The sequence below is a fragment of the Acipenser ruthenus genome, chromosome 3 (genome assembly GCF_902713425.1).
Source record: "Acipenser ruthenus chromosome 3, fAciRut3.2 maternal haplotype, whole genome shotgun sequence".
NCBI classification, from domain to species: Eukaryota; Metazoa; Chordata; class Actinopteri; order Acipenseriformes; family Acipenseridae; genus Acipenser; species Acipenser ruthenus.
The window spans coordinates 8,834,957-8,861,640 of record NC_081191.1 but is presented as its reverse complement, the minus strand read 5'-3'; the positions used below and the strand labels follow the sequence as shown (position 1 = coordinate 8,861,640).

Here is a 26,684-nt window from a genome sequence, read left to right as displayed (position 1 = left end):
CGCAGGATGAAAGAAGGCATATTCGTTTTAAAAGTGTTTAATAATTATAACTAAGATGTTAAAAACAGTTTTTTGAGAGTTATGTGTTTGATTTATCTGAGGTATAATCTGGCTATATAGAGAAGGACCCCCATTTAGTCGTGTCCCGTTAAGGTCCCTTTCTATTTAGTAAGCTGAAGAGTACAGTGCCCATGTGAATCTTATCTGCTCTTGACTCCTGTGGTGTTTTATATACGTCTTCTCAACGGCAACAACGGAGAGGTAAGTACTGTATCACATACCAGACTGTTACTGTTTGCTGGAGATGTAGAGTTGTGTTTATACTCAGAGGTGTAAGTGTTCTGCCAACAATAATACATGTGTATGTATTATTTTATTTGGATAATGATAGTGGCTTTATTATTGGACATGTTGAATAGTGTATATAATATTAAATGTTGATTACAGGACACTATAGATTAATAATAATAATAATAATAATAATAATAATAATACAACACCCACATTAAACCATTAGTATGTTGGAGTTTTGTTTGTTTGCACTTTTCAGATTACAATATTAGAACATACTGTATATCGAAATAGGTGTTGCTTGCCAATTGTCTCTAGAATACAACAATTGGAGTGAACGTGGAGGAAACTATAAAACAAGGAAAAGATCATGCTTTTTATCGTAATCAATGTGTTTACTTTATGATGGGTTGGATTTAATAGCACTGTACACATTAAGGTACTGTATAACTCATTAGGGTAATGTCTGATTGCCCTTCATGCTTTATAATATAGTTAACTGTAGAACCATTTAATTTCTCTGGTTGTTGTAGTCTATCCTGTTTCAATATTATATTAAAATTGTACTGTTTTGTTTTTCTTTTATTGAGTTTCTTAAAACCACAGTTATGAAGGGATTCGTGTAGCTGGTATTTCACAAAACGGTTTAACTACATTATAAATTTAAATAATATATATTTAAATAATGTGATAAAACGCTTCACAAATTGCCTAATATGCCTCGCTAAACGTTATTCTAGAACATTTTTTCATCGTGGCTGTGGCGTACAGTTTCTTTGCCACTTACTTATTTGTTTGTTTATTTATTTATTATACTGTCCTGCTTTCTATTTGGAGCTATTCTTTTGAATTATACAGTACTGTATCACTTTTTCAAAGTAATCTTTTTCTTATTTTCATCAGCTATAACTTCCCTTTACTATAGGGTGTGCTGGTCTTCTGGGTGAATGGCTAGACTGTCCTGTGTGTGCAACAGTTATTTTATTTTCGTATATTTTCCCTGTTATGCAACACATGATTACTTTCTGATCCTCTCTATCCCACTAATGTAACGAACCCTTTTAAAGACTGAACATTAAGCTCGTTTTCCAAAATACAGAACAGTTCCAAACTTATGGGAAATTCCTACAACTTCTAAAGCAGTTTTATCATATAATATTCAAAAGATAGACATGTATCTTTTTAAAGCTATAATATAAAAAGAGTATCTGGGCATGCAGGTTTGATTTTTCATCAGGTACTGTAATAAATTAAATTGGCCAGATCCTACTGGTGCCTGGTTATATGTACTATATTTTGTGTGTAGTGTTGGAGTGCTATTGGTTTTTTAAGTGTGTCTTTCAGGAATGTATTGCATGACATCTCCTTGTTAAAGAGAGTCTGACAGATTAGCCAGTACATATTCAAAGCTGGCAGACCTTGCTTTTTAAAATGTCCTTGCTCTAATACTAGTTTCAACTACTCCAAGTGTGTATTTATAATAGTATTTATAATATACAAATCATATTCCTCCTAAATAGTACGATTAATGGCAGCTGTATTCTTCATGCAGTATACATCGAATACATTATGAATTTGTAGTAGAATAATATGAACCCTATACTGTCGGAGCAGACTGTCATATTTCACTAAAACATTGATACATTTGCCTTTAATATTGATAATAAAATGTTTTTCCTAATCAGTATTTTTATTGTCAATATAGTTTAAAACATAACTAAAAGGAATGGTGTACTGTGTAGCCTTAAGGAAACCTTATTGATAAATCTGTTGTAAGGTCCATTTATTTTGTTAACATTGTCTTTTAAACCATGTATGTTTAAAATGGTGCAGAAGGATTCATTGTTTTTTTGTTTTGTTTTGTTATTTTATTTTGTAAAAATTAATTCTCAGCAAATTACAATGAATTCAATTCATGGGAGACATATCTCATTATTTTAGTTATATTCATTTGTCTAAATCTAAATGAACACACTGAGTCCTATTACGTTTATGTTCAGTATGCCTTTAGTAATGGTATTATTTAATTGTTCACCATCTGTTTAGATAGATTGCATGTGTTCTAACGACCAACTTTGATTGCCACTGTTTCCGTAGTAACTGTAAGTTACCAAGCATGGGCAGTTAAGTCATTTTACATTGTTAATATTTTGCATACATTATATAATGCACAAAGCGAACAAAATGATTGATCATTACATTTAGAAGAATTTTTTTGTAACACTTTGACATTTCAAGACTAAGAAATAAACAGAACCAAAATGAAGCCTACATCTTTATATACCAATATTAAGATACTGTACTAATATAAATGTAGTTGCATATCGGACAACATACATAAGTCTTATGTAGAAGTATGACATACACATGTGGACAGACCGATCCATATATCTTCAGATTATTATACTTTCAATAAATTATGTTTTGACATAACTGGAAAATAAGTTTTCTAGCTAAAGGTAAACATTAGATGTGTACTGTATTTATGGATGAGCCGGGGTCTCCTTTTATCCCCTAATTCAATCAACAATGTGAGCTAAAGAATATTTCACCTAGATCTCAACTAGATGTAAAAGTGTGATGTAAAGACACAGACTGCTACACTATACCATTCATTACAGGGAATGGTACAATATGCATGGCTTTACTGGATCTTGTTCCAGTTTCTTGCTCTACCTTTAGTAAAAAGCTGTACAGCTTTAAATGACATAATGTTATGCACTTGTTTGTTGTTTATAAATCACAAGAGACATTACAGGAGTTGGCTTTGTTATCCAAAGGGAGTTAAAAATAGAAAAACAAGAGAGCAGGCTGGGATTTCTGTGATAGTACAAAACAAAAGGACATTTTCATTTCTCCTCTCCTTCTAGTGTTAACAACCAGAAATGGCTCATTGTAGCTACTATACCAGACAGTATTAGAGTGTACTGCATACTATAAAGTTTGTATATAATTTCTTTTTTTTATGTATTTATTTTACAAAGTGTTTAAATAGCAGGGGATCTTTCAGAACGGTTGTTGGTGGAATAATTAACTTCTAACACTTTATTACAAGATATTGATAAAACCAAAAGAAACAAGGTGTATTCAAAAACTACGCTGACACATGTAATATTTTAGTTGCCATTGATCTGGTATAAACATATATATATATATAAACATCTATCTATCTATCTATATCCCAAATACAATCTTAATTATTGTGATTTTATGTTTTTTGTAAGTTAATACATTATGTGAAGATGACACCTCTAAGGGACAATCAACACACAACATAATTTTATAGTATACTGTAGCCCTAAATATTGCTTTCTGTACTGTAGGATTTATTTAAAGAGCCTGACTCATCAACACCAGTTCACACTCAGTTTTCCCTTCACAGTCATCCAAAAAACAGACACAGATAGGTATGGTAGGTGGGGGAAAAATAGCACTATTTTGTGCTTGTCATTTTATGTGAACCATGACAATGTTGTCTATTACAGTACCTTTTCCTTTTTTTTGTGTAACTTGAGACAGTGGGTGGTCCCCAGTGTGGAGTAGTGGTTAGGGCTTTGGACTCTTGACCGGAGGGTCGTGGGTTCAATCCCTGGTAGGGGACACTGCTGCTGTACCCTTGAGCAAGGTACTTTACCTAGATTGCTCCAGTAAAAAAAACCCAACTGTATAAATGGGTAATTGTATGTGAAAATAATGTGATATCTTGTAAAAATTGTAAGTCGCCCTGGATAAGGGTGTCTGCTAAGAAATAAATAATAATAATAATAATAATAATAATATATTACATTGGCAGTGTAGCACACTGCTGATGCAGATTCTGACAGCAGCAGATTAAATGAGGGTAACACCTCTGTAACAGTTGGTACAAACGGGTCTAGCTGATGCACTTTCATGGGACGAGCTTGTTCAATGGTTCATGACTAGTCTCTATCCTATGATAATAACAGGTGATAACAGGTAATATTAACGTTCAGTATTAGAGCAAAAGTCACAATGATTGTAAAGGAGGCTGTGTGGTCCAGTGGTTAAAGAAAAGGGCCTGTAACCATGAGGTCCCCGGTTCAAATCCCACCTCAGCTACTGACTCTGTGTGACTCTGAGCAAGTCAATTAACCTCCTTGTGCTCCGTCTTTCGGGTGAGACGTAGTTGTAAGTGACTCTGCAGCTGATGCATCGTTCACACACCCTAGTCTCTGTAAGTCGCCTTGGATAAAGGCGACTGCTAAATAAACAAATAATAATAATAAAGTAAACATCATAGAAAGAACCACAATTACATTGCCCATTCAATTTAGCTAGATTTAATATTCAGATACAGCAAAGACACATTCGTGTAGTTCTTTCTACAACATGCCTAGTTTCTATAAACATTGTGTGAACTCTATGCTGTTCACATGACTTTAATAAGGTAATATAACACTTGCATAAAGCCTGACCTTGTCTCTGAAGTTAGTGTGCCATGGATAAAGAATCTATATATAGATGGGGCCTGAGCCAGAGTTTGTGTTTTCTGGAAGAGAAACGTATCTTTGTTACTGTTTAAAGTGGAACACTTAAGCTGGAAAGTAGCGTATTTACTCATCAGTTTTATTTGATTTATTTATATTTTGGCATTTTGTCACTGTTTTAACCTAGAATGTATCCTATATTTGTATAATTTCATAATCTACCTTTGTGGTTAGAAACATTTCAAATTCACCTAATCTTTGGTCTCTTTTTGAGACTGAAATACTCCTCTTAAGCCATATTCCCACAGAAAGTGCAGGATCAATGCCTGCACTGATGCCACATTTCATTTTCTAAATTCACCATTTACACACAACAATATTGCCGGTTCAGTGTCGGCAATTTGGCGGCTTACCCCCATTTACACAGAAGGCGGATATTCTCGCGTTAACATAATTTGCTAGTGTTCAGTACCGTGACCAAAACAATGATGCCAATGGTACCAGCTGTGGTATGCGTGATATTTTTCACTATACTTTCTGAATATCAGAATAGACTATTGTCACATAAATCATACTGAATCTGTCCTTTGGGGGCTCGGCCACTCGTGTTGTTGTGATCTTTTATCTTGTGATACTTGCCTTTCAATGATTTTAATTCAGCCATCACTTGCTTTTTATTACGCACAACACAGCGTGTCATTAACTTCTCTACTATTGTTGTGGAATGCACATTAGCATCTCACACAGTTCCATCATGTTGTGCGTTTATCTCTTCTTCTGCGCTTATGCTTCAAAAGCTCCCTTACTTCTTTTTCAGACCAATTACTGCCTCGGACACTTGCCATTTTGTTGGATTTATTTCTTCAATCAACAAGCAGAGGAACAAGAAATTGAGTTTACTTGGGGGGGAAAAAATCCACCTTGAACGCAAAATGCAGTGTCAGTGGTGGCATTGCAGTTTACACCTAGAAAAAGCTGTTTCAGTACCAGCACAGAGCCATCTCTGACCTCCTCGAAAGGTGGTTCAGTGCCAGCATAAAGTGTGACTGCTTTTTACCGGCATTTCCCATTTACACTGAAAGTGATACAGCATCAGTGCTGGCACAAACACGGCAATTTGCTTCTGTGTAAACATGCCTTTACTCACAACCTAAGCCAGATTCTAATCCAGGTCTTTGCCACATAAATCATTATTTGTATTAATTGTGGTCAATGTGGTTCTTTCCTTGCCTTTCAGGAAGTTTATGAATAAGCAGCAGAAGCCAGTGCTAACGGGCCAGCGGTTCAAAACCAGGAAAAGGGGTATGTGCAGCTGTTGCTAAGCAACAGTTATCCTATTCAGTTTTAAATGTTTCATGTTTGCTTAATTAATATAACCAAACTGCATTTACCTGATCCAACATAAAATTTTACTCCAACTATTGATAACCTCTTAATTAATATCATACCCACTAGCTGTCCAATACAGTGCGGGTTTGTTTATATAATTGTATCCCATTGAGCTGCATGTGGTTGTTTATGTGTTAGTCTATTAAAATTGCCTGCTGTGGCTGTTTTTACTCCAGTTTAAGAGGAACAGAGTTAATCGCACTATAGCGCTCTCGATAATCAACACAGTAAGAGTAATGCTATGCAAGCACACAATATGAGGAAAACGTTAAAGAATACAATCCTGTATTGTTATGTCTTTATCAGTCTCTCTCACAAAGGTATTCTTTTATTTTTTAATTACCCTCACAGAACCATTGGGTTTTCTCTTTATCCTACTGTGCAGTAATGTTTTACACTCATTGAAAAAGTTGGAGCTGGCCATTGATTTTATGGTAAAAATGTAACTTCAACACCCACCCAAGCTTTTTAATGTTTGAAACATTTTAATTGCCTCTGCTTTCATCAGCAAGGAATGGAAAATGTCCCTCAAGGCACTGTAGTCACACAAAACAAACAGCATGTTATCAAGGGACAGGAGATTCATACTCTATGGGTTTTACTACTAATTAACATGGTCTAGTTCCATGATGTCAAATATACAATGTGTTCTTTGTGAAATAAATACCAGGGATTATTCTTGGGTTCTAAATACTCAGCAGTTTTAAACCACACAACTTGAGCAACTGACAGCCTTCAGGTCCTACAACTGCCAGCTGTGAAAGTTTTTTTGTATTGTAGTTGTGCATAGTACTTCCCGCAAAATTAAAATATTTTGACTGCTTAGAATCTGTCAAGGGGACTAAATGAATTGTCACTGAAAATCAAGTATTAGGGGGGAGAGTTTATTGAATGATTGCTCTCCCATTTAGGCTTATTGAATAATTGTCTCATCATCACTTCCTCATATGATATATAAATCACAGATAAACTTACCTAGGCGTTGTCGTCACAATCTAGTTCCAATCTAGTGGAGGGGTGGAGGGGGAGGATCAGTTCCTCTTTCAGAGGATGGTGGCTTCTTCTTCTCCCCTTAACCAGCAGCCAAATAGTCCATAATCACCACTCACCATACCCATACAAGCAGTCATGATCCCAACATTGAATCATGAAACAGCTTTATGTAAGACCGCAGTTGCCTACTGCACATTTTTCTTGTGTGCCAAAGAAATGTTGTGTGATGCACTGCAGTTACGAATTCTGACTCCAGCTGGCAGGGTGAGGTCATAAGCTCGATGAGCCTGACTGATTTGGGCCATGGGAAATACGTTAATTGCGATGCAGTGTGGTTGCTGGATCACGCCCAGCCTCCTTCCTGTTACACTTGCTCATTAGTACTTTTAGGTTTGTGTTGCTCAGTGGCGGGCAGTCAAGACTGGTCAGCGGCAGACTAGCAAACCCAGACACAGAACTTCAGCGCCTTGGCACACTTTATTCACACATAACAAATGAAAGGTTGAAACAAAACTCTTACATTAAACAATGCAGCTGCAATCGTTTATCAAGGGGTCATGAGTGACTGTATAAATAGGGGACGAAGTGATGCAATCTGTTCCTTCGTCTTGGTTTATGAAAAGTGACCCGGAAGGACCTGTGTTTCGTTTATCCGTATTGTGAGTGTTTGTTTGTTCTGTCTATTTGTTGTTTGCTATCACTAGACAGCTAATACGTTCCGGAGCTGTCGCCAGAGGCCAGCACAAACCCGGAACAGCACTGCACTTGTATCACCAATAATTGTATTTGCACCACTAGCACTAATTCACGCACTAACAGACTTGTGTATGTGTTTTGTGTTTTGTGTGGGTGAATAATAAAAACGGGACTATTATTTCAGGACAAACCAAGGGATTACAAATTTAAGTAATACACGCCGTTGTATTACTTAAAATCATTTATTGTTTACGGTTTGTTATGCCGTCGGGCACTGGACACAAAAATATCATTAAACAAACTTTGCACCTGGATTATAATTGTCTGTCTGTTCATTGATCACCTGCACCTGCACACTGTTAACCACTTGCCACAGGAACCCACGCTACAGCTATCCCAGTGCAGGGCAGAAAGCACAACCTGCAGCTCTCAACCCTGCAGGGGAAATTGACTTAAATCATTCAATTGCCACCTGGCCACATTCCACACCTTTCTAATTAACTAATAAAACAATTGTACAGTTAAACAATGCCATGTGACTGTGCAAGGGTGGCCATCTTGGTTCCAGCTTCCTTCACCAAGATGGCCACCAGCCACCAAATTCTCCCACACATGCCCCCATGTGCACAGCCTCTGCTCTGTCACAGGTTGCATAAAAGTTAATATTAAGACTCTACTCATTCCGATATGGAAAATCCTGTCTTCTAATAAATATGTTACAGAAAAAGACCATTTGTCTAATTTCTACATTTGACAGTGCGTTCTTTTTGTGCAGATGAAAAGGAGAAGTTCGAGCCTACAGTGTTTCGAGACACCATCATTCAGGGTCTCAATGAGGCTGGGAGTGACCTGGATGCTGTAGCGAAGTTTCTGGATGTCACCGGATCAAGACTAGATTACCGTCGCTATGCAGACACCCTCTTTGACATCCTGATTGCAGGAAGCATGCTTGGTAAGCAAACTGCTTGTATTTGCATTAAAGTAGTGCCCCATATGGTTTAAAAATGTTGCATATCATCACATGTACTGTACTTCTGTGAAGAGTACGAGCTGAAAGTAAATTATGTCCACTCCATACAAATCCTGAAATATCAATGTAGCAACACATGCCTTGAAGTTTGTTGAGGCTTGGATTAGTTGCCAAGGGAAGTAACAAGAGCTCATGAAAGGTTTAAAGTTTGTTAATACAGGAAATCCGTTTAAGCAGTTTCCTCATTATACAATGCTGTATAATTATACCAAGTCCTATATCCCAGTGCACAACACATGCAGTGGGTTTTTAAGGTTTACATAAGAGTTAGTTCGCTCCATATGACCCCACACTTTGCTAGAAAATGTAAAGCAGTGTAACCTGGCATGGAAGTCAATTCCTACTAATCCATCCATCTCAATAAATGCAAGCAGGTTGGAGGGAAACTAAATGCCAATACAAACATAACATTTTTTTTTCTCTCTCCTGTGTTGCGCGTCTCCATATCTCCAGCAAGGTAGAAATATAACAAATCGGGCTGGTTCGCTCCAAGTATTTTGCATAAAGTCATTCAATTTAGAAAATGATGACAAAATGTCACTTCAATTGATATGAGTAATCTGGTTTCCAGGGAACTTTTGCTTATATTCCACAGCTTTTGCATCTAAACCTATTACATTTGTTTTTGTATGAAATGTGAAATGAATCCTTCTTGTCTCCACATGCCTGGTACAGATTTAGCCAGGTTTATACATGGCTCTTCATGGGGTAGTAAATGTAAATTCGATTAAAGCTAAAAGGGTCAGTGTAAATAAACCTATATAAAGAACTTGCAGTGCACTAGCATGTGCTGTCTGGTCTCTAATCCAGTAATCACACTCTACTATAAGACTACTGCCTTTAGGGCATTTGAAAGCACAGTGCTGAACACATGACATGATACATTACTGTATTTAGTATTGATCATTTTTTAATAGTACATAAAACAGGTAGACCACACCAAGTAGTCTTAATTAGAATTGTCCATATAGACAATGAGTTGTAGTTGTATTTGGAAAAGCAGATGTTTAAACATTCTAATGTATTGTATATTTTGTCAGCCTCTACATTTAGTGTGACATTCCTACAACCCCTGTGCCCTAAGTGGTATTTCTATAACAATGCCATATCCCTGGAAAGCACACTGATAACGTGAAGTCCTCTTGACATTCCTGCTCTGTTTTTAATTGCCATTAATGTGAAAAATTGTGGATGTCGCCCAAACGTTTGCTTTTGCAACTTTAAGGGTTTTCTTTATGACCTCCCAAGACGCCACCACTTCCACCAGAAAGATTACTTAAAGTATCACAGAATTTTTGTTTCAGGTGTCCTAATTTTATACTCTGATAATCTTGTCTCCACGTTAAATGCACATAAGAGACCCTCCTCAGTTTTTTGGATCCCAGGCAATAAACCACCTCTCTTCTTTGCTTCAGCCCCTGGTGGCACTCGTATCGACGATGGAGACAAGAACAAGGTGACTGCTCACTGCGTCTTTACTGCAAGTGAGGATCACAGCACACTCCGCAGCTATGCTCAGGTGAGGCAATAGAGCTGCGAGGAGGAGACACACTGCAGCGACAGCAATAGGTGCTTTTTAAAAGCCCATTAGAGCTGCTAATACTGTCAAATCCTCTCTGTGGTGACCTTGTTGTAACAAGAGCTTTGCCATTTTAATATAATCTCTTGAGGATAACTACTCCAAGATAAGCTCTTTTCCCACACACTACAAGACATTTAGGGAAACCTGCGACTATAAGATGATGAAACAGTTTTATCATCTTATATTATGAAGTAGGTTGGTTACCTACCAGTTGCTATTATTTTGGATGACTGTGTAAAACAATTGGCATACAGTTATATACATGTTCAATACTAATTTTACATTACTGCTGCCTAGCCTATTCAAAAGTGTGAAAAGTCACTGTTCTGACATAAAACTTGTGATTAACTGTTTTATGCCAGAACTGTGAGTTATCACTTTTACTGGCATGGCATGTCTTTGAGAATTTGGGTAAAACTAAATGATCTGCTGATGACATGCTTACAGTTAAAAAAAATAAAAAATTGTATTTGTGTGTATTACAAATTAATTAATTCTCAAACTTTCCCAGTTCAGTTTCTTTTCAATCTGTTTTTTAAAATTTGAAAACCCATGCATTCTTTTTACTGCTTATTTAAATATAATTGTATAAATGCATGCTGAGATACAGTAATTACATACTTTTTAGTAAGGGTGGGTAACGATATGGAAATTGTATATATCGATATCGTGCTCATATTTCGATATCGATAATATCGAAGTCTTCCAAAACACAGAAATATAATAACACAATTGCAATATCAAACATATATAGATGTTAACTGATATTTACATAAGCAATAACTTAATTTCACTTAGTGGTGTTTTGCTTCACAATATCCATGAAGAAAAACAAGGTCTTGTTATATTGTTATACTATTCCATTATCAGCCACCTCAAAACCGAAATATTTCTGTACTTTACTGCGCACAGACATTGGCCAGTCCGGAAGTAATTGAATCGTCTGCTGCTCTGCGTGTGTAATTGCTGACTCACTAAAACTCTGAAAGTATTAAGTATGGTGTCATGCCGTTATTTTGAGATGATTTTATGTTTCAAAAGTACATCTCATTTATAATACTGAAAATTCACATTTATTAATAATAGCAATGAACCGCTGAAGCATGCGCATATCTCAAAATAATGCAAAATGAATGGCCAATGATGCTGAATGCAGCATGCAAATAACCGCTTATTTATTTATTTAAATTGTACCTATCTTTTTAAAAACGTGTAATTTCAGCATTGCTCTATTAAACTGTTTCAGTTAGCATATACTGTTAATGTGTCATTATAATTACATTAGCTCATAGTCAGTTTATAAAAGTACTCTCCAAACAAATCCAATAATTTTTTCTGCTACATGTTTGTAGTGTCAAATAAAGATGAGCTGACAGCAAGAAATCAGCATAAGGGCCGCTGTTTTAGATCCTTGAAGAGGAATGAGAAGCTGCATAGTTTAAGAGTAAGGTGTAAAGTTCAGAGTTCCAGTTCTGTTTTTATTATTGTTCCTTGCATTACCAGAAGTATTATGCCTAACGCTTCTAATAATACACAATAATAAACCATTTGTTTTACTTATCACAAAACTGTTTAAGCACTAATGTGTTCTATGCAATTTCATTATTTATGTTTGATTTTGTTTTCATAATAAATCATGGTCATAATTGTCTGAAATAGTTTGTGTGTGCATATATACTTTAATATATATATATATAATATATATATACACACACACTTTAGTGTGTTTTGTTACTGTGAATTTATCTCTTGGAATATTTTTTCAGTCACATTTCTCATCTCTTCATAAACAGGAAATGAATGAACTTACTGTTGAATTATAAAGTGGGTCTTTTAACTACTCTATCCTGATTGGTCAAAACAGGTCACATGGGGGTTTGACTATTACAGCATATTCCCATTCATTGAAACTTTTTTCAAAAAGGGGTGAATCACTTTTAGACATCCATACACCACTAGAATTTTGAAAAAAAAAAAAAAACTTAGCCATATTTAAATTTATATTAACAAACATGACTAACCACATTTAATATATAATTTTTTTTTTTTAAATGTAGCCATGGCTCCCGAGTGGCGCATCCGGTAAAGGCGCTCCGCGTGGAATGCAGGATGTGCCCTATAGTCTGTACGTCGCTAGTTCGAGTCCAGGCTATTCCTTTGCCGAACGAGGAAGGGAGCTTCCAGGGGGCGGCGCTCAATTGGGCGAGCGTCGCCCGGGGGGAGGGAGGGTTAGGTCGGCCAGGGTGTCCTCGGCTCACCGCGCACCAGCAATCCCTGTAGTCTGGCCGGGCGCCTGCGGGCTTGCCTGTAAGCTGCCCAGGGCTGCGTTGTCCTCCGACGCTGTAGCTCTTGGGTGGCTGCATGGTGAGTCCGCAGTATGAAAAAAAGCAGTCGGTTGATGGCACATGCTTCGGAGGGCAGCGTGTGTTCGTCTTCGCCCTCCCGAGTCAGTGCGGGGGTGGTAGTGGTGAGCTGAGCCTAAAAATAATTGGCCATTCCAAATTGGGAGAAAATAATAAAAATAATTGGCAACGACTAAATTAAAATAAATAAATAAATAAATAAAAATAAATAAAAAACGTAGCTATATTTACATTCGCAATGACACAAGGTATATCAATTATGATCTTTCGGGAAACCAAACTCTAGATGAGATTTTGGAGTCTGAATCAGACATCAGATGATCCTGCTAGGCATTGAATTTACCGATGCACAGCTTCTGGACATAGAAAAAGAAAAGGAAAAAAAAATACACAGAAGTTCACTGCCTGGGCATTGTGAGAGGTTTGTTTTGATGTGCAACTAAACATGGCCAGACGTGGCAAAGAAAGTCTGTGTGATTGTCCTGCTGCACTTCCTCAGACAACAACAACAATGAATCAAAACACCATATTGCTCAAAATCTAAGAAAAGGGCCTGTAAATCTTCAAAGCTGCAATTTCAATGGCAGTGTTCAATTTAACATCTATAAATAACGGTTCTTGTTTTTAATCAGTTCAATGTTTATTATAATTATAAAAATAATAAAAATAAAAATAATAATGATAATTGTTTAATGTATTTTTTTTTTACGTTTAAGGGACTATTTTTTATGTCAGAGGCGGAAGGATATTTAATAAAAATAATTACTGTTTTGTTAATTAAAATATGTTTGTTTTTTATTATTGTTTATTTAGTTAGTTGGTTTGCCTCGTGACTTATAACTCACCCCGGGCGTGTGGATATTAGAGTATATCCCACACCGTGTCGTGCCTTATTGCCATGCTAAAGCTGAGCATAGGGACACAACAGTGATCACTACAGTTTCCTTCTCGTCATTGGTATTTAAATGCTTTTGTAGTTGTGCCTGAACTACAGCTCATCCTTTTTCTCTCAGAAATTAAACAAAGAAGTAAATTATATATATATATAATATATATATATATATATATATATATATATATATATATATATATATATATATATTAAAACCATTCAATACAGCAAAGGAAAAGATGTAACAGGATTTCAAATAAACCGCTCATTTGCCGGAAACTGAGATGCCTGTATCCTGAAATGTGACTTCACTTGGTGCAAGCAGCATACACAGTGGTTAAATAATAATACTTTAGTATGTGGTGTTTTGCTTATGAGACTGACCATGATTGGTATGTATAGGATTTGCTGTATGCGTTTGTATTTTTAGCAGTATTAGCAATAAAAAGTATGTCTCTGTGAGTGTACGTGATTTTGTTTTTTTAATCCCCACGATATGGAAATGTATTTACGTTCTCGAACGATATCGATATCATATCAAAATATCGATATTGGTGCCCATCCCTACTTTTTTACTTCAAATCTCTTCACTTCTGTTTTTTGTTTTTCTGCTTTGCTTATGAGTTTTATCTCCTCAGGTCTTCAATAAGCTCATTAGGCGATACAAATACCTAGAAAAGGTGTTTGAAGAAGAAATCAAGAAGGTATTGTTATCTTTAGATATTTCAGTTTAGTCTGAATTGGATACATTTTAAATTTGCATTCCTAATGTTTTTGTCTTCGTATACAGCACCAATTGAGGGAATAAAGTGAAACATTACAGTATTTAATAATGTTGAACTGCTATTTTGATCTATCCTAGAACTCTGCCTGAGGGAAACTGGCAAGCAGGTTGTGCTTATTTGCTGAATTGTAAACTGAAAAAAGCAATCAAGTTGAATGCAAAATGGGAATCAGCCAGTACATAATGGGGCTTACATTTGTGATATGATAATGAGTCCTAATATGTATTGTTAGCAACTATAATTAAAAACTGATTTAAATGTATTTCCTTTTACATTTTAGCAGAACCTTCTCATATTTATACAATTTTTTTAAAAGTTAGTTAAGTATCAAATGTTCAAAAAAACTAAAGAATAATTGCCAGTTTTCACATGTAACCACATTTTGTGAGAATACAATTAAATCCTTACAATCAGGTAATAATAATAATAATAATAATAATAATAAATATACATAAAAATACACATTCTGGCTTACCAGTAGTGTTCGGGTGCAGCTGTTAAACTCTCCTTCCTTTATTTTTTTGTTCCTATCCAATTTTCTAATGCATAAGGTTTTACTACCTTTACTTCCAGCAGGAACAACATAATCATTCCTTGCCTTAGATTCAAAAGTGGAAAAGGGCTGTATGTTTTTGTGTGCAGTCCTGGCATACAGTATTTGTATGCACTTTTTTATTCATGTAAAATTACAATGCAGATACCAGATTGATAGTAATATTCTCATTACAATTACGTGTCAGAGAGACCCTGTACAACCCTGGGCTGCCCCAAAATAGATCTTTGGTCTTGGTGCTCTGTATTTACCAACCAAAATTATATAGGAGATTGACAGTGATGCATCTTGGAATATTCTTAAAATCCCTTTGCCCTACCCTGCAGCTTCTTCTGTTCCTGAAAGCTTTCACAGAGTCTGAACAGACCAAGCTGGCCATGCTTACAGGAATCCTATTGGCAAACGGAACACTTCCTGCCACGATTCTTACCAGCCTTTTCAGTGACAACATAGTCAAGGAAGGTAAGGAAAACTTAAATAACCCACTACATAACCCATCATCAGGGGAACAGATTTGCTTTACTTTAAAAAGGATGCAACACCTACAGCTGTGGCCAAAAGTTTTGCATCACCTAGAATTTTTTAGTTTAAAAAATTGTAGAATTGTTCATTCAATTAATACGAACATTCACCCTGTCTGATTTTATTGTAAAAATCAAGCTGTTCCTTTGATTGTATGTTTCAGTACATGTAAGTAGAGTCAGCTACAGGGCCTTAAAAAATATTCAACAGAATTTGGTCTCTTGTCATTCAGGAATTGCTGCGTCCTTTGCTGTCAAGTTGTTTAAAGCATGGATGGTCGAGAAAGATGCCAATGCAGTTACCTCATCTTTAAGAAAAGCTAACTTGGACAAAAAACTACTAGTAAGCATAAGTGTATTTTAGTTTGTTCACAGGGCTGTGAACAAGCCTTTTTTAGGCAGTCCTTGAGAGTATTGTTATGCTGTATGAGTGATGTAATCCCAAACATGACTTCTGAAAACACAAACAAACACACAAACCAATTATTCAATTATCCAAAATGAGCTATCCAAAGCAAACAGGTGATGACACCCAGGTGAGGGGCAGTTGATGAAACAGCTGAATAATCGAATACCTGTAATCTGTTTAATGCATCTCTAATGAGGAATTAATGATTTACGGTAGCAGGGATCCCAGGCAGTTGTACCAGATTTACTCTGTGTTTAGGCCATTGCTAGAAGAGATGTTTAAGTGTCCTTGCAGATAACTCTATAGTCCCCAATGCAGCCCTTACTCTTGGGTAGAAACTCGGACATCCCAAAAGCATTTCAGCATTATAGATATAGACAGATAATAAATGACTTCGTCATTGCGTTATCGGAAGGGAAGAAGACTAATCCAACCTCTAAAATGTGTGCAATACTGATGTTGCCAGCTCTCCTTGTATTGTCTTTGAGATAAAGGAGGAATATGTGCTCTTTAAAACAGCAAGGGAGGTTTACAGAAGAGAATAGGCATTGAGTATACGTAGCTTAGTAGATAATATAAATGATCCCTTTTAATGTTCATTATAATGATCTGATGTACCATATATGGTAAGGCCAGCAGCAAATAAGTCTGTCTTTTAGGAATTATTCCCTGCCAGCAAGCAGAATGTGGAGCATTTTTCCAAGTACTTCAATGATGCCGGTCTGAAGGAGCTCTCTGACTTTCTGCGCACCCAGAAGTCCCTGGGAACCAGGAAAGAGCTGCAGAAGGATCTCCAAGAGCGTCTCTCTCAGGAATGTCCCATCAAGGAGGTAAGAGAGCTCTGCTAATGGTCTAGAGTGCTAATTTTGAATGTTTGTTTATTTAAAGCAGCGGTTCTGAAACTGGGGGGGGTGCCCCTCAAGGTGGGGGGGGCATGAGCTTCTGTTTCATGAAAATTTTGGAATTATCTTGGAGATCTTATCTTGATGCATTGTCAACCACTGTAACTGATTACTATTTGTGAAAATCTAATGTGAAATTTGAAATAAGTAAAATGAAGTAGCAGCAGTGTGGAGTAGTGGTTAGGGCTCTGGACTCTTGACCAGAGGGTCGTGGGTTCAATCCCTGGTGGGGACACTGCTGCTGTACCCTTGAGCAAGGTACTTTACCTAGATTGCTCCAGTAAAAAAAACAACTGTATAAATGGGTAATTGTATGTAAAAATAATGTGATATCTTGTAACAATTGTAAGTCGCCCTGGATAAGGGCATCAGCTAAGAAATAAATAATAATAATAATAATATTCCAATTAAAGTCTACTTTTTCATTGAAAATAACCTAACTGATAAGTGCTTTTCTCCTTCTCTCTTCCAATTTTACAGATGGTTCTTTATGTTAAAGAGGAAATGAAGAGGAATGAATTGCAAGAACAAGCTGTTATTGGACTCCTGTGGAGCTCCATAATGCATTCTGTTGAATGGAATAAGAAGGAAGAGTTGGTTACAGAACAAGCACTGAAACACCTGAAGGTAAAGATTGAATTATTGTTTTTTTGTACTAAATTGTATGTGACTGGAAAGTCTTTCAAAGCTGCCAGGTCATTGAAATATTTTAAAATGACATTTCTATTCTGTTAACATCATTGTACAATCTGAAGGTAATGATCCTCTATGAATGGTTTGTGTGGGTTTATGCTTATATATATATAATGTGTGTGTGTGGTAAGCATGGATTTTGAATTTTAAGGAAGCTACATTTAGGTTAATACATAGCCATTAACTGATGACATCTTATTTAAATGTAAATCCCCGTGCATTTATAGTAATCAGATTTGAATGGAATATAAAGTTATATTTTAGTGAATAATATTTCTTTTTTTTTTTCAGCATTATGCACCGTTGCTTGCTGTTTTCAGTACCCAAGGCCAGTCAGAGCTTATTCTACTCCAAAAGATTCAGGAATACTGTTACGACAACATTCACTTCATGAAATCCTTCCATAAGATTGTAGTGCTCTTTTACAAAGGTGAGACTCCCTTACAGGTCAAGTTCAATCTTAGGTATCGAACAAGAGCAACAAAGATCAGTGATCAAGACAACGCACTTTGAGATGGTGAATGAATTGAAAATAAGATGCTGTTGTCAACATTAGTTTCAGTAATGCACAGAGACTGCCATGGTTTGTAGATAAGTGTATCATACATTCTCTGAGACCCAACTGCCTGCTTGTAAAACCTGACCAAAGATTCTCTGCATTGCAGCTGATGTCCTGAGTGAAGAAGCCATTCTGAAGTGGTACAAAGAAGCACACGTGGCCAAAGGCAAAAGTGTCTTTCTGGAGCAAATGAAGAAGTTTGTTGAATGGCTTCAAAATGCTGAAGAAGGTACTTATTTAGTTCAGTACTTTTAAGCTACTGGTCAGTTTTCTGCATGTGTTTTAGGTATGTATTGTATAGTTCCTTTGAAAATAAAATAGCCATACATTGTTATCTTGTGTAACTAAACAGATTTACAAGGTTTTGCTCCTCCTCTTTACACGGCACCCTAAGACAATATAACATTTGCTGATGCATAATCTAATTTGTATTTATTATTATAAACAGACAGGTGGTTAAATTCGACTAGCCTTACCCTCTTTTTGTTGCTCGGTGAAATGTCATCCTAAATGAAAAGAAATAGAAATGCTGCCATCTATTGGTGTTTATAGTTACTAAAAATAGGCCTTATTTACAAACTATTCTTATTACTTTATTATGTATTTATTTGGCAGATGCCTCTATCCAAGGTGACTGCAAGTGTTACAGGGCAATACAGGTTACAATGCAAAACAATATTTACATACAGTATAGTTTATAGCTTTAAAACCATTTATATATACAATGACATAATAGTAGTTCAAGGACCGTGCTTCAGCATGATAATTCCTACAGCTGGATTCACAAGCCAGGTAACTGATATGTAGCTACTTAAAATCATTAGGAATCTTATTTAAACACTATAGTTGGTATCCTGATAAGATGTATTTATTTATTTTTTTTACACTGGTTCAGCACACTTTTTAATATTAGTATTATTAATTAGTCATTTAGTAGACGCTTTTATCCAAAGTGACTTACAGACTAGGGGGCGAAGTATACAAGACTCACTTGCAATAGGACCTCAGTTTTATGTTTCATCCGAAGGATGGAGCACAAGGGGATTAAGTAACTTGCTCAGGGTCACACACAGTGAGTCAGTGGCTGAGCTGGGATTGAACTGGGAACCTCCTGGTAACAAGCCATTTTCTTTAACCACTGAACCAGCAAGCCTTTATATAGTATTTCATTTTCAGACATGGAGTACAGTATTTATAAAACAATGCAGAGATATTCATGCAATGCTTTATTCTCTTTCTTTTTCAGAGTCTGAATCAGAAGGTGACGACTAAAACAATAATCATAAAGACATAGTCTAAAGCAGTCAACATCTTTCAGTTGCCTCTGGCAGCAAAAATGATTTCACTCTAGCAGCTGAGGAGAAATCGTAGGCTAGCCTTTTCCTTTATATTGCAGTTAAAAGGCTGTATATGGAGCCCTGTGGTATCAATTGCATTGTGTGGGCCTCTGCCTCTGGCTCGTTGTGTTCTACATTAGAAAAAAAAAACATTAATCTAGGAGCCGCATAGAGGAAGTGAAATGAAACTACAGACTCCTTTTCATTAGCACTCTTTTCATGTATTATGAGAACGCCCCAGTGTCTATTGTAGTTTTCTTTTGTCTGTATTTTTATGGTTCAATATGGACTTGTGTATGTTACTTGACACTTAAGAATTTTTTTTTTTTTTAATAAATGGGTTTTATATATTAAATCCCTTCTGTCTCCTGCACAGTGTGTCACATCACAGTTCCAATTTTATTGCGCCTCAACAAAACAGAGTTCTGTCATTTTATGTTTTTAAGACTTCCTGCCTATTGTGGGCAATTTTTATTTTCTTTTCAGGGTTCAAGAGTTCAAACATAAAAGCTGCTACAATTACACTTGAAAGCCTATCCCCTCTGGTCAACAAGAGCACCCTGTACCGTTTCAAATATCTGTCGTATATGCAAGGCCACAAACCTAACACATCATCAATTTGGTACCATTTAGTCATGATAGTTTCCTTTATTCAATATCTTGATTACAAAAATCTGATTACATTAATTCACCCCTCCCCGCCAACAGAATATATAGATGAATAAAATATGAATAAATATAAATAAAGGGACCACTTCTGCAAGGACCCAGTTTGCATATTGTTTGCACCAGTGCAAAGCCAGCCTCCCTAGGGACATTTATTTATATGTGTAGTTATACATTCCTGGCTAGTTTCAAGACATTTTAGATAATGACTTAACCACACTGTAATAGGATAGTGCTTGTCAACGATTGCAACATGTTGCTTATGAAACACGGGATTCCCTACAGCAGATACACATTGATGTACAGCATCAAAGACAATTCTAGAATGGCATGGAGAGCAGAATAACATTCCACAAGCATGTTTTCCAAATATTGATTAGCATAGTGATGCACAAGTGTGCTGCAGACATACATGCATGCATATATATATATATATATATATATATATATATATATATATATATATATATATATAATATAATATACACTGGCATATTGGTTTATTTATAGTTATTTTAAAAATGTTTAATCTATATATTTCTTTAATGAGAAACTTGGTATGGGTGAATATATATATATATATATATATATATATATATATATATATATATATATATATTGTCTAACCTTCAAGTCACTATTAACCTGTCCCCCTGCAACACTGCATCCAGTGGGTACAAGAAATACAACAGTAACACATACTTCGTTGAGTTATATTTTTTGCATCCATCAGGGCAGTTTCTGGGGGAAGGTACTGGTAGTTACTAAACTTTATTTCAAGGTTTAGCTCATGACATATGGCACCCAATATCTAATTATATCAAAGTAATGTGATATTTGCTGATGCGAATGTGTCTTTATATACCTTTATTTTAAAGACCTCAGAATTGGGATCAGACTGGATTAGCTGTCCCCTCATTGTCGTTGCCAAGACTGAAATGCCATATTGAATAAAATTAAATAGGACTGCTGCCATCTGGTGGTGTTTTCTAGTTAATAAATATAGGACCAGGAGGAAGCTTTGCTGTGTGTAGCCAAATGCTGCTGCTTTCTGTCGCTAATATAAAGCCACTAGCTGATCTGGCCTGCATTACATATGGCAGGCAACTAAAATTGAAGAGCAGTTCCTGAACAGAGGTGAAAGCAGTGGAATTTTTTTTTTTTTGGTCTCAAACTTCTAGCTATTTTTTATAGCTATTAATTTTTGCCACATTGCCTCCCGTCTCACCTTTTTTGCAATGATTCATTTGAATACTGTATTTAAAAATATAACTGACAGCATGCTAGGTAGTGTTTGCTTGATTTCTCGGGTGTAATTCACCTGCAAAATGAGGGACTGTGGTGAATTAATTATCTGTGCTTTGTTTACTGTTAGCTTATCCAAGTGCACTTCAGTTAGTCCCAGATTAGAGTTTAAAACTTGCCTGTGCTTTCTGTAATTGCAGTACAAATGGTGGCTGATAGATAGCAATGTTTATTGGGAGAAAAAAAAAGAGGGAAATCATTTGAGGTTCACAAATATTCTAACCAGACAAAACACCAGAACAACTTCCCCTTGGCAAAAAGATATTGACTGTATTCACATTATCATACTCTAATTATATTAGCCATTCAATAGCAGCAGTAACATCATTCCAAGCTTTACATTTGCAGTGCTCCATAATTCTGTAATTTGTTGTCATGTCCTTCAGTATGTATCCCTAAATGGCAATGCAAAATTTGGAAAAGGAAACACAGAGACTGGAAAACAACACAACAGCTTTTATCTAAAATGTCTAAATCAATAGAGGTCTCGCTGCTGATTTAGAAAGTATTGAATTCAGTCCCTCAGTACTTGCCTTTCTTGTCTTGTCTTTCTTCAGATAAGTGATGTACAATATAATGTGATGTACAATATCATCTCAGTCCTTGCACAGTGTGAACACTGTAATCTGGGGTGTTTGCATTCAAACACCCCAGAATTCTATCATGGTGCACCAAAAAAGGTCCCCTGACGAAACCGTGTTTTCTCAGCTTTTAGCGCATTCTGTCCAGACCGGAGTGAGGTGTGGAGCTCTGCAAGAAATACAAGCACTGATGTATCCCAACTGTGAATGATTTGATTGCCCTACCTGTTGAGCATAAATGATTTTTAGGCCTAACTGTGTAGGAACAATTCAATAATTGATAATGTAATGTTTGTCTGGGTTGATTAGTTCTCTTATTAATAATATTTCATTGACGTGTTACAAAGATCGAGGATTTACTATTAACACACATACACACGCAGACACAAGGGATGTTTAATCAATAGTAGTATTTTATTAAGTAAACAAATAATAATCAAAAAACAGAAAAGTCAGAAAGCAAATCTCTTAGTCTCTAAGCACAAAACACAATTCAAAACTCTCACTGTACTCATGCTGGATAGCTGTCAATTGAAATATGACACCACCTGTCTCCTCACACACAAGCAGCAGCTCAAGCAAGCTGTGACTAGCTAGTAGCTTGCTCACATACACACACGCCCACATATTAGCACAGCCTCAACTGAGATGATGCAGACAATCTTAGAATATATCACATTAAGCTTATTAATGGTATATATATTAAGGATATGGCAAGTATACTTTTAAATAAATTCTTCATACAACAATATGAGGTAGATTACTTATAATTAATTCATCAAGTTTCACTAAACGTTATTTCACACGCAAAGTGTGCAAACTAAATAATTAACAGTTCAATTCCATGTGAATGTGTTACAATTAATTAATTTAGTTCCATGAAAGGAAAATGCAACTGGAATTATACTCAATGGTTCCTTGAAGCTTAGACCTTTGGTCCGCTGGTTTGGAATCTCTTGAAGTGTCCAGTACAAAAGGCTCTCCTCTCAGCAATGAAGTCTTCAATCCCACGTTGGATCAAACTCGGCAACAAACCTTTCAATTCTCGATAGAATCAAGAAACATCTGCAACAAAGTCTTCAGTCCTTGGTATAGGATCCACAACAGCGCCCGTCCGCTCGGTCCTCTTCGCTGAATCTTTTAGCTATGTAGGTAGCAGGGCACAGTTTCTTTTGGATACTGTGGTTTTAGGTGTACAACAGACCCAGACTGGTTTGTCTGATAACAGTCGCTGTAAGTTTTATGGCAGTCCTCCAGCCGGGCCTCAGTCTCGTTGCTTGTGGTCGTTGACTCGCTTGCTTCCTCGTCTTGGGTCCGTTTCAGGAAGAGTCCCGTCTTGGGTCAGTTTTTAGGCAGAGTCCCGGAGTTGCAGCTTCGCTTAGCAGAGGTGACAGCACCTTGTTTAGCATTTCATGTGGAGCGCAAAATGTTTAGTTTTGCTTGGATATTTATAGTCTTTTCACTCTGCTAAATAGCCACTTTCATGAGATCATTTGTGTATCTTGCCTTTTTTTTAAACTCACATCCTTTTTTTAATGTCCTTTTCCACTGGGACATCACTAGTTTATGTCTTCCTTGCGTCAAAACGATTGTTGTTGCATGTGTGAATTATCTGTCCATAATTCAACTGTCCGTTCAGCCTAATCCAGTCCAGGAGCCAGTCACCTAATCAGCCCCCTTCTCAAAACACAGCAGTTTGCCCTGTTTCTCAAGACACACAGTTTCATTAATGAATCCAGTTACATTTCTAATAAACATTCAAGTATTTTTTATGATATTCAGGGAATATGTCCCACAAATGTTTTCACTAACATAGGCAGATATATAAAAGTTGTAATATTGTATAATAGCAATTTACTGCAGAAGCACACGTACAACAGTAAAAACATGTTGTTGTTGTTGTTTTTTTCTTGATATCAGTATTTCCTCCCCAGGCCCATGCATCTGAAAAACTTGTACTTGATTCGTTTTTTTGTAATCACATGATTGAATGAGAATAAAATGCATGCTTCTTTTTTTCTGCACTGAGTTCTGGTTGTTCTGAATTCCTTTATAACAATTGCTAGAGGTAACGGTGAAATTAGCTTACAACTAGTTGAAAAAAATAAAAAAAAACTAAGGTGGGGTAACGTCAGAGCTAATGTGTGTTGGCCCTGCTCAGTCCTCCAAGGTCCTGAAACTGAACATGTGTTTACTTTGCAAGAGCAGGGTGATGTATTACACTATGTAACACAATTTTTGTTCCTGGGTAGTAAGTGTTATTTCCTAATTGCTTATGCCTCAAAAGTATAGAAAATGGCTATTATTCCCCACAAACTTTGCTTTTGTGACCAGGACAGTGATATTTTGAAATTTACCTATTTCCAATGAGAAAACGGGCGAATTTGTGTCTTTTCGTTCACATAAAGTCAGAAAAAAACAACATATGAATCCAAATTAACATGTATTTATACTAAAGTAATACAAAAATGACTACAAAAGATTTAGAAGTGAGTAGTTTTTCGAGATTTACGATTATACTGTAAATCACTTTCACGAATCAGCCACCAAATGTAGTCTCCCATCATGTTCTCGTTATACTGTCCTTGGTAGCGGCGTTCAAAGTCCAGTATATCCTGGTGAAAGTGCTCGCCTTGCTCCTCCGAGTATGCTCCCATGTTCTCCTTGAATTTATCAAGATGAGCATCAAGGATATGGACTTTGAGGGACATCCTACAGCCCATTGTGCCGTAGTTCTTCACCAGAGTCTCAACCAGCTCCACATAGTTTTCGGCCTTGTGATTGCCCAGGAAGCCCCGAACCACTGCGACAAAGCTGTTCCAAGCCGCTTTCTCCTTACTAGTGAGCTTCTTGGGGAATTCATTGCATTCCAGGATCTTCTTTATCTGTGGTCTGACGAAGACACCATCTTTGACCTTTGCCTCAGACAGCTTAGGGAAGAAGTCTTGAAGGTACTTGAAGGCTGCCGACTCCTTATCTAGAGCTCTGACAAATTGTTTCATAAGGCCCAATTTGATGTGCAGTGGTGGCATCAGCACCTTCCGGGGGGTCCACCAGTGGCTCCCACTTGACGTTGTTCCTCCCCACAGAGAACTCGGTCCGTTGTGGCCAGTCCCGCCTGTGGTAGTGCGCCTTGGTGTCCCTGCTGTCCCAAAGGCAAAGATAGCAGGGAAACTTGGTAAAACCGCCTTGGAGACCCATCAGGAATGCCACCATTTTGAAGTCTCCTATGACCTTGATGCCATCTCAGAAAAATGCAGATATGTATCCACTTAGGCAGCTGGAACTAAACTGAACTGGTGGGCTTAAGGCCCCTGTATTTATACTACTATTTATATTACTGGAAAGTTCTAGAAAGTTCTAGAAGTTACTCCAAGTTTACTCAGCACTGAATCTATCTGGAATGTTCTGGAAAATAGGTAAATTTCAAATTATCACTGTCCTGGTCACAAAAGCAAAGTTTGTGGGGAATAATAGCCATTTTCTATATTTTTGAGGCATAAGCAATTAGGAAATAACACTTACTACCCAGGAACAAAAAAAAAAAAAAAAAAAAATTGTTACACGGTGTTATCGTTTTAATGTCCAAACTGCATCCAAAAAGCAGTGCAATGCATCAGAGTAAGGGAAAACTTGTATGCAGTGATAGTAAACTTTTTTTATTAACCAGATCAGACCTCTAAATATTCCCTTTAAATATTGTAGTAATACTTGTAAAATATGCTCTATGCAGGAAAAGTTGTTTCTTATTAGTTTTGTTTTAGGTTCCCTTCAGTATATTTGCCTTTGTACTTGATTCATAACAGGACCGATTTGCTCCATGGAAATGAAACCTGACCATTATCAATGATAATTATTCAGTCAACACTTATCAGTCAGTGACAAATTGAAAATAAACACCAACACTGAGAATTATGCAGTCTAGGTGCTAGGTGTGACCTCATTAAAAGTGACATTCTACCAATCAGTCAGCAAAGGAAATTAGACAAGAACTTTAACACATTTTGATGGATGAATAAAATAAATAAGTACTGTCTTTGCGGTTTAAAAAACAGTGCAAAATCCAAGTTCTTTAATGTGTTGTCTCGCCATGTAAATACATATCTCCTTGGCATCGGCTCCAATTACACCATATGCTCATGTAACATTCATCACCCTATTTGAAACTCAGAGGAAAAATGATCAATTATTAACCAAGTGAAACCAAAGGTGTGTGACATACTAAGAAAAAAAAGAAAAACATTACATTACTTGTGTATTTTCCCTCTGCAGTTTAAGAAAAACGCTCCACTACTGTTAATAATTTAAAGTGATTCTAATCAGGAATGGTAAGCACAGATACAGAACAATGGCAAAATACATTTAATAGAAAAAAGTATAAAGTACTGCAGGCAGGCAATACAAATGTGCATTATAAATACCATATGGGAGATACTGAAATTGAAGAAGGAATCTATGAAAAAGATCTAGGAGTTTATGTTGACTCAGAAATGTCTTCATCTAGGCAATGTGGGGAAGCTATAAAAAAGGCTAACAAGATGCTTGGATATATTGTGAAAAGTGTTGAATTTAAATAAAGGGAAGTAATGTTAAAACTTTACAATGCATTAGTAAGACCTCATCTAGAATATTGGGTTCAGTTCTGGTCACCTCGCTACAAAAAGGATATTGCTGCTTTAGAAAGAATAC

At 36.4% G+C, this 26,684-nt stretch overlaps 1 protein-coding gene across 1 annotated transcript; it reads left to right on the top strand.

Moving 5' to 3' along the window:
- The first annotated feature begins 134 nt into the window (after nt 1–134).
- On the top strand, nt 135–19,772 carry bzw2 (basic leucine zipper and W2 domains 2). Its single transcript, XM_033992211.3, has 12 exons — nt 135–261; nt 5,977–6,041; nt 8,593–8,769; nt 10,263–10,366; nt 14,323–14,388; nt 15,349–15,484; nt 15,777–15,886; nt 16,612–16,782; nt 17,335–17,481; nt 17,839–17,977; nt 18,213–18,335; nt 19,353–19,772. Exons 2-12 carry the CDS (start codon nt 5,984–5,986, stop codon nt 19,376–19,378), a joined length of 1,257 nt encoding a protein of 418 aa, XP_033848102.1. The 5' UTR covers nt 135–261; nt 5,977–5,983; the 3' UTR covers nt 19,379–19,772.
- The last annotated feature ends 6,912 nt before the right edge of the window (nt 19,773–26,684 follow it).

Coding starts and splice junctions, on each gene's coding strand:
- bzw2 (XM_033992211.3), top strand. CDS start 5,984: ATGAATAAGCAGCAGAAGCCAGTGCTAACGGGCCAGCGGTTCAAAACC. Junction 6,042..8,592: donor GTTCAAAACCAGGAAAAGGG/GTATGTGCAGCT, acceptor CTTTTTGTGCAG/ATGAAAAGGAGAAGTTCGAG. Junction 18,336..19,352: donor GCTTCAAAATGCTGAAGAAG/GTACTTATTTAG, acceptor TTTCTTTTTCAG/AGTCTGAATCAGAAGGTGAC.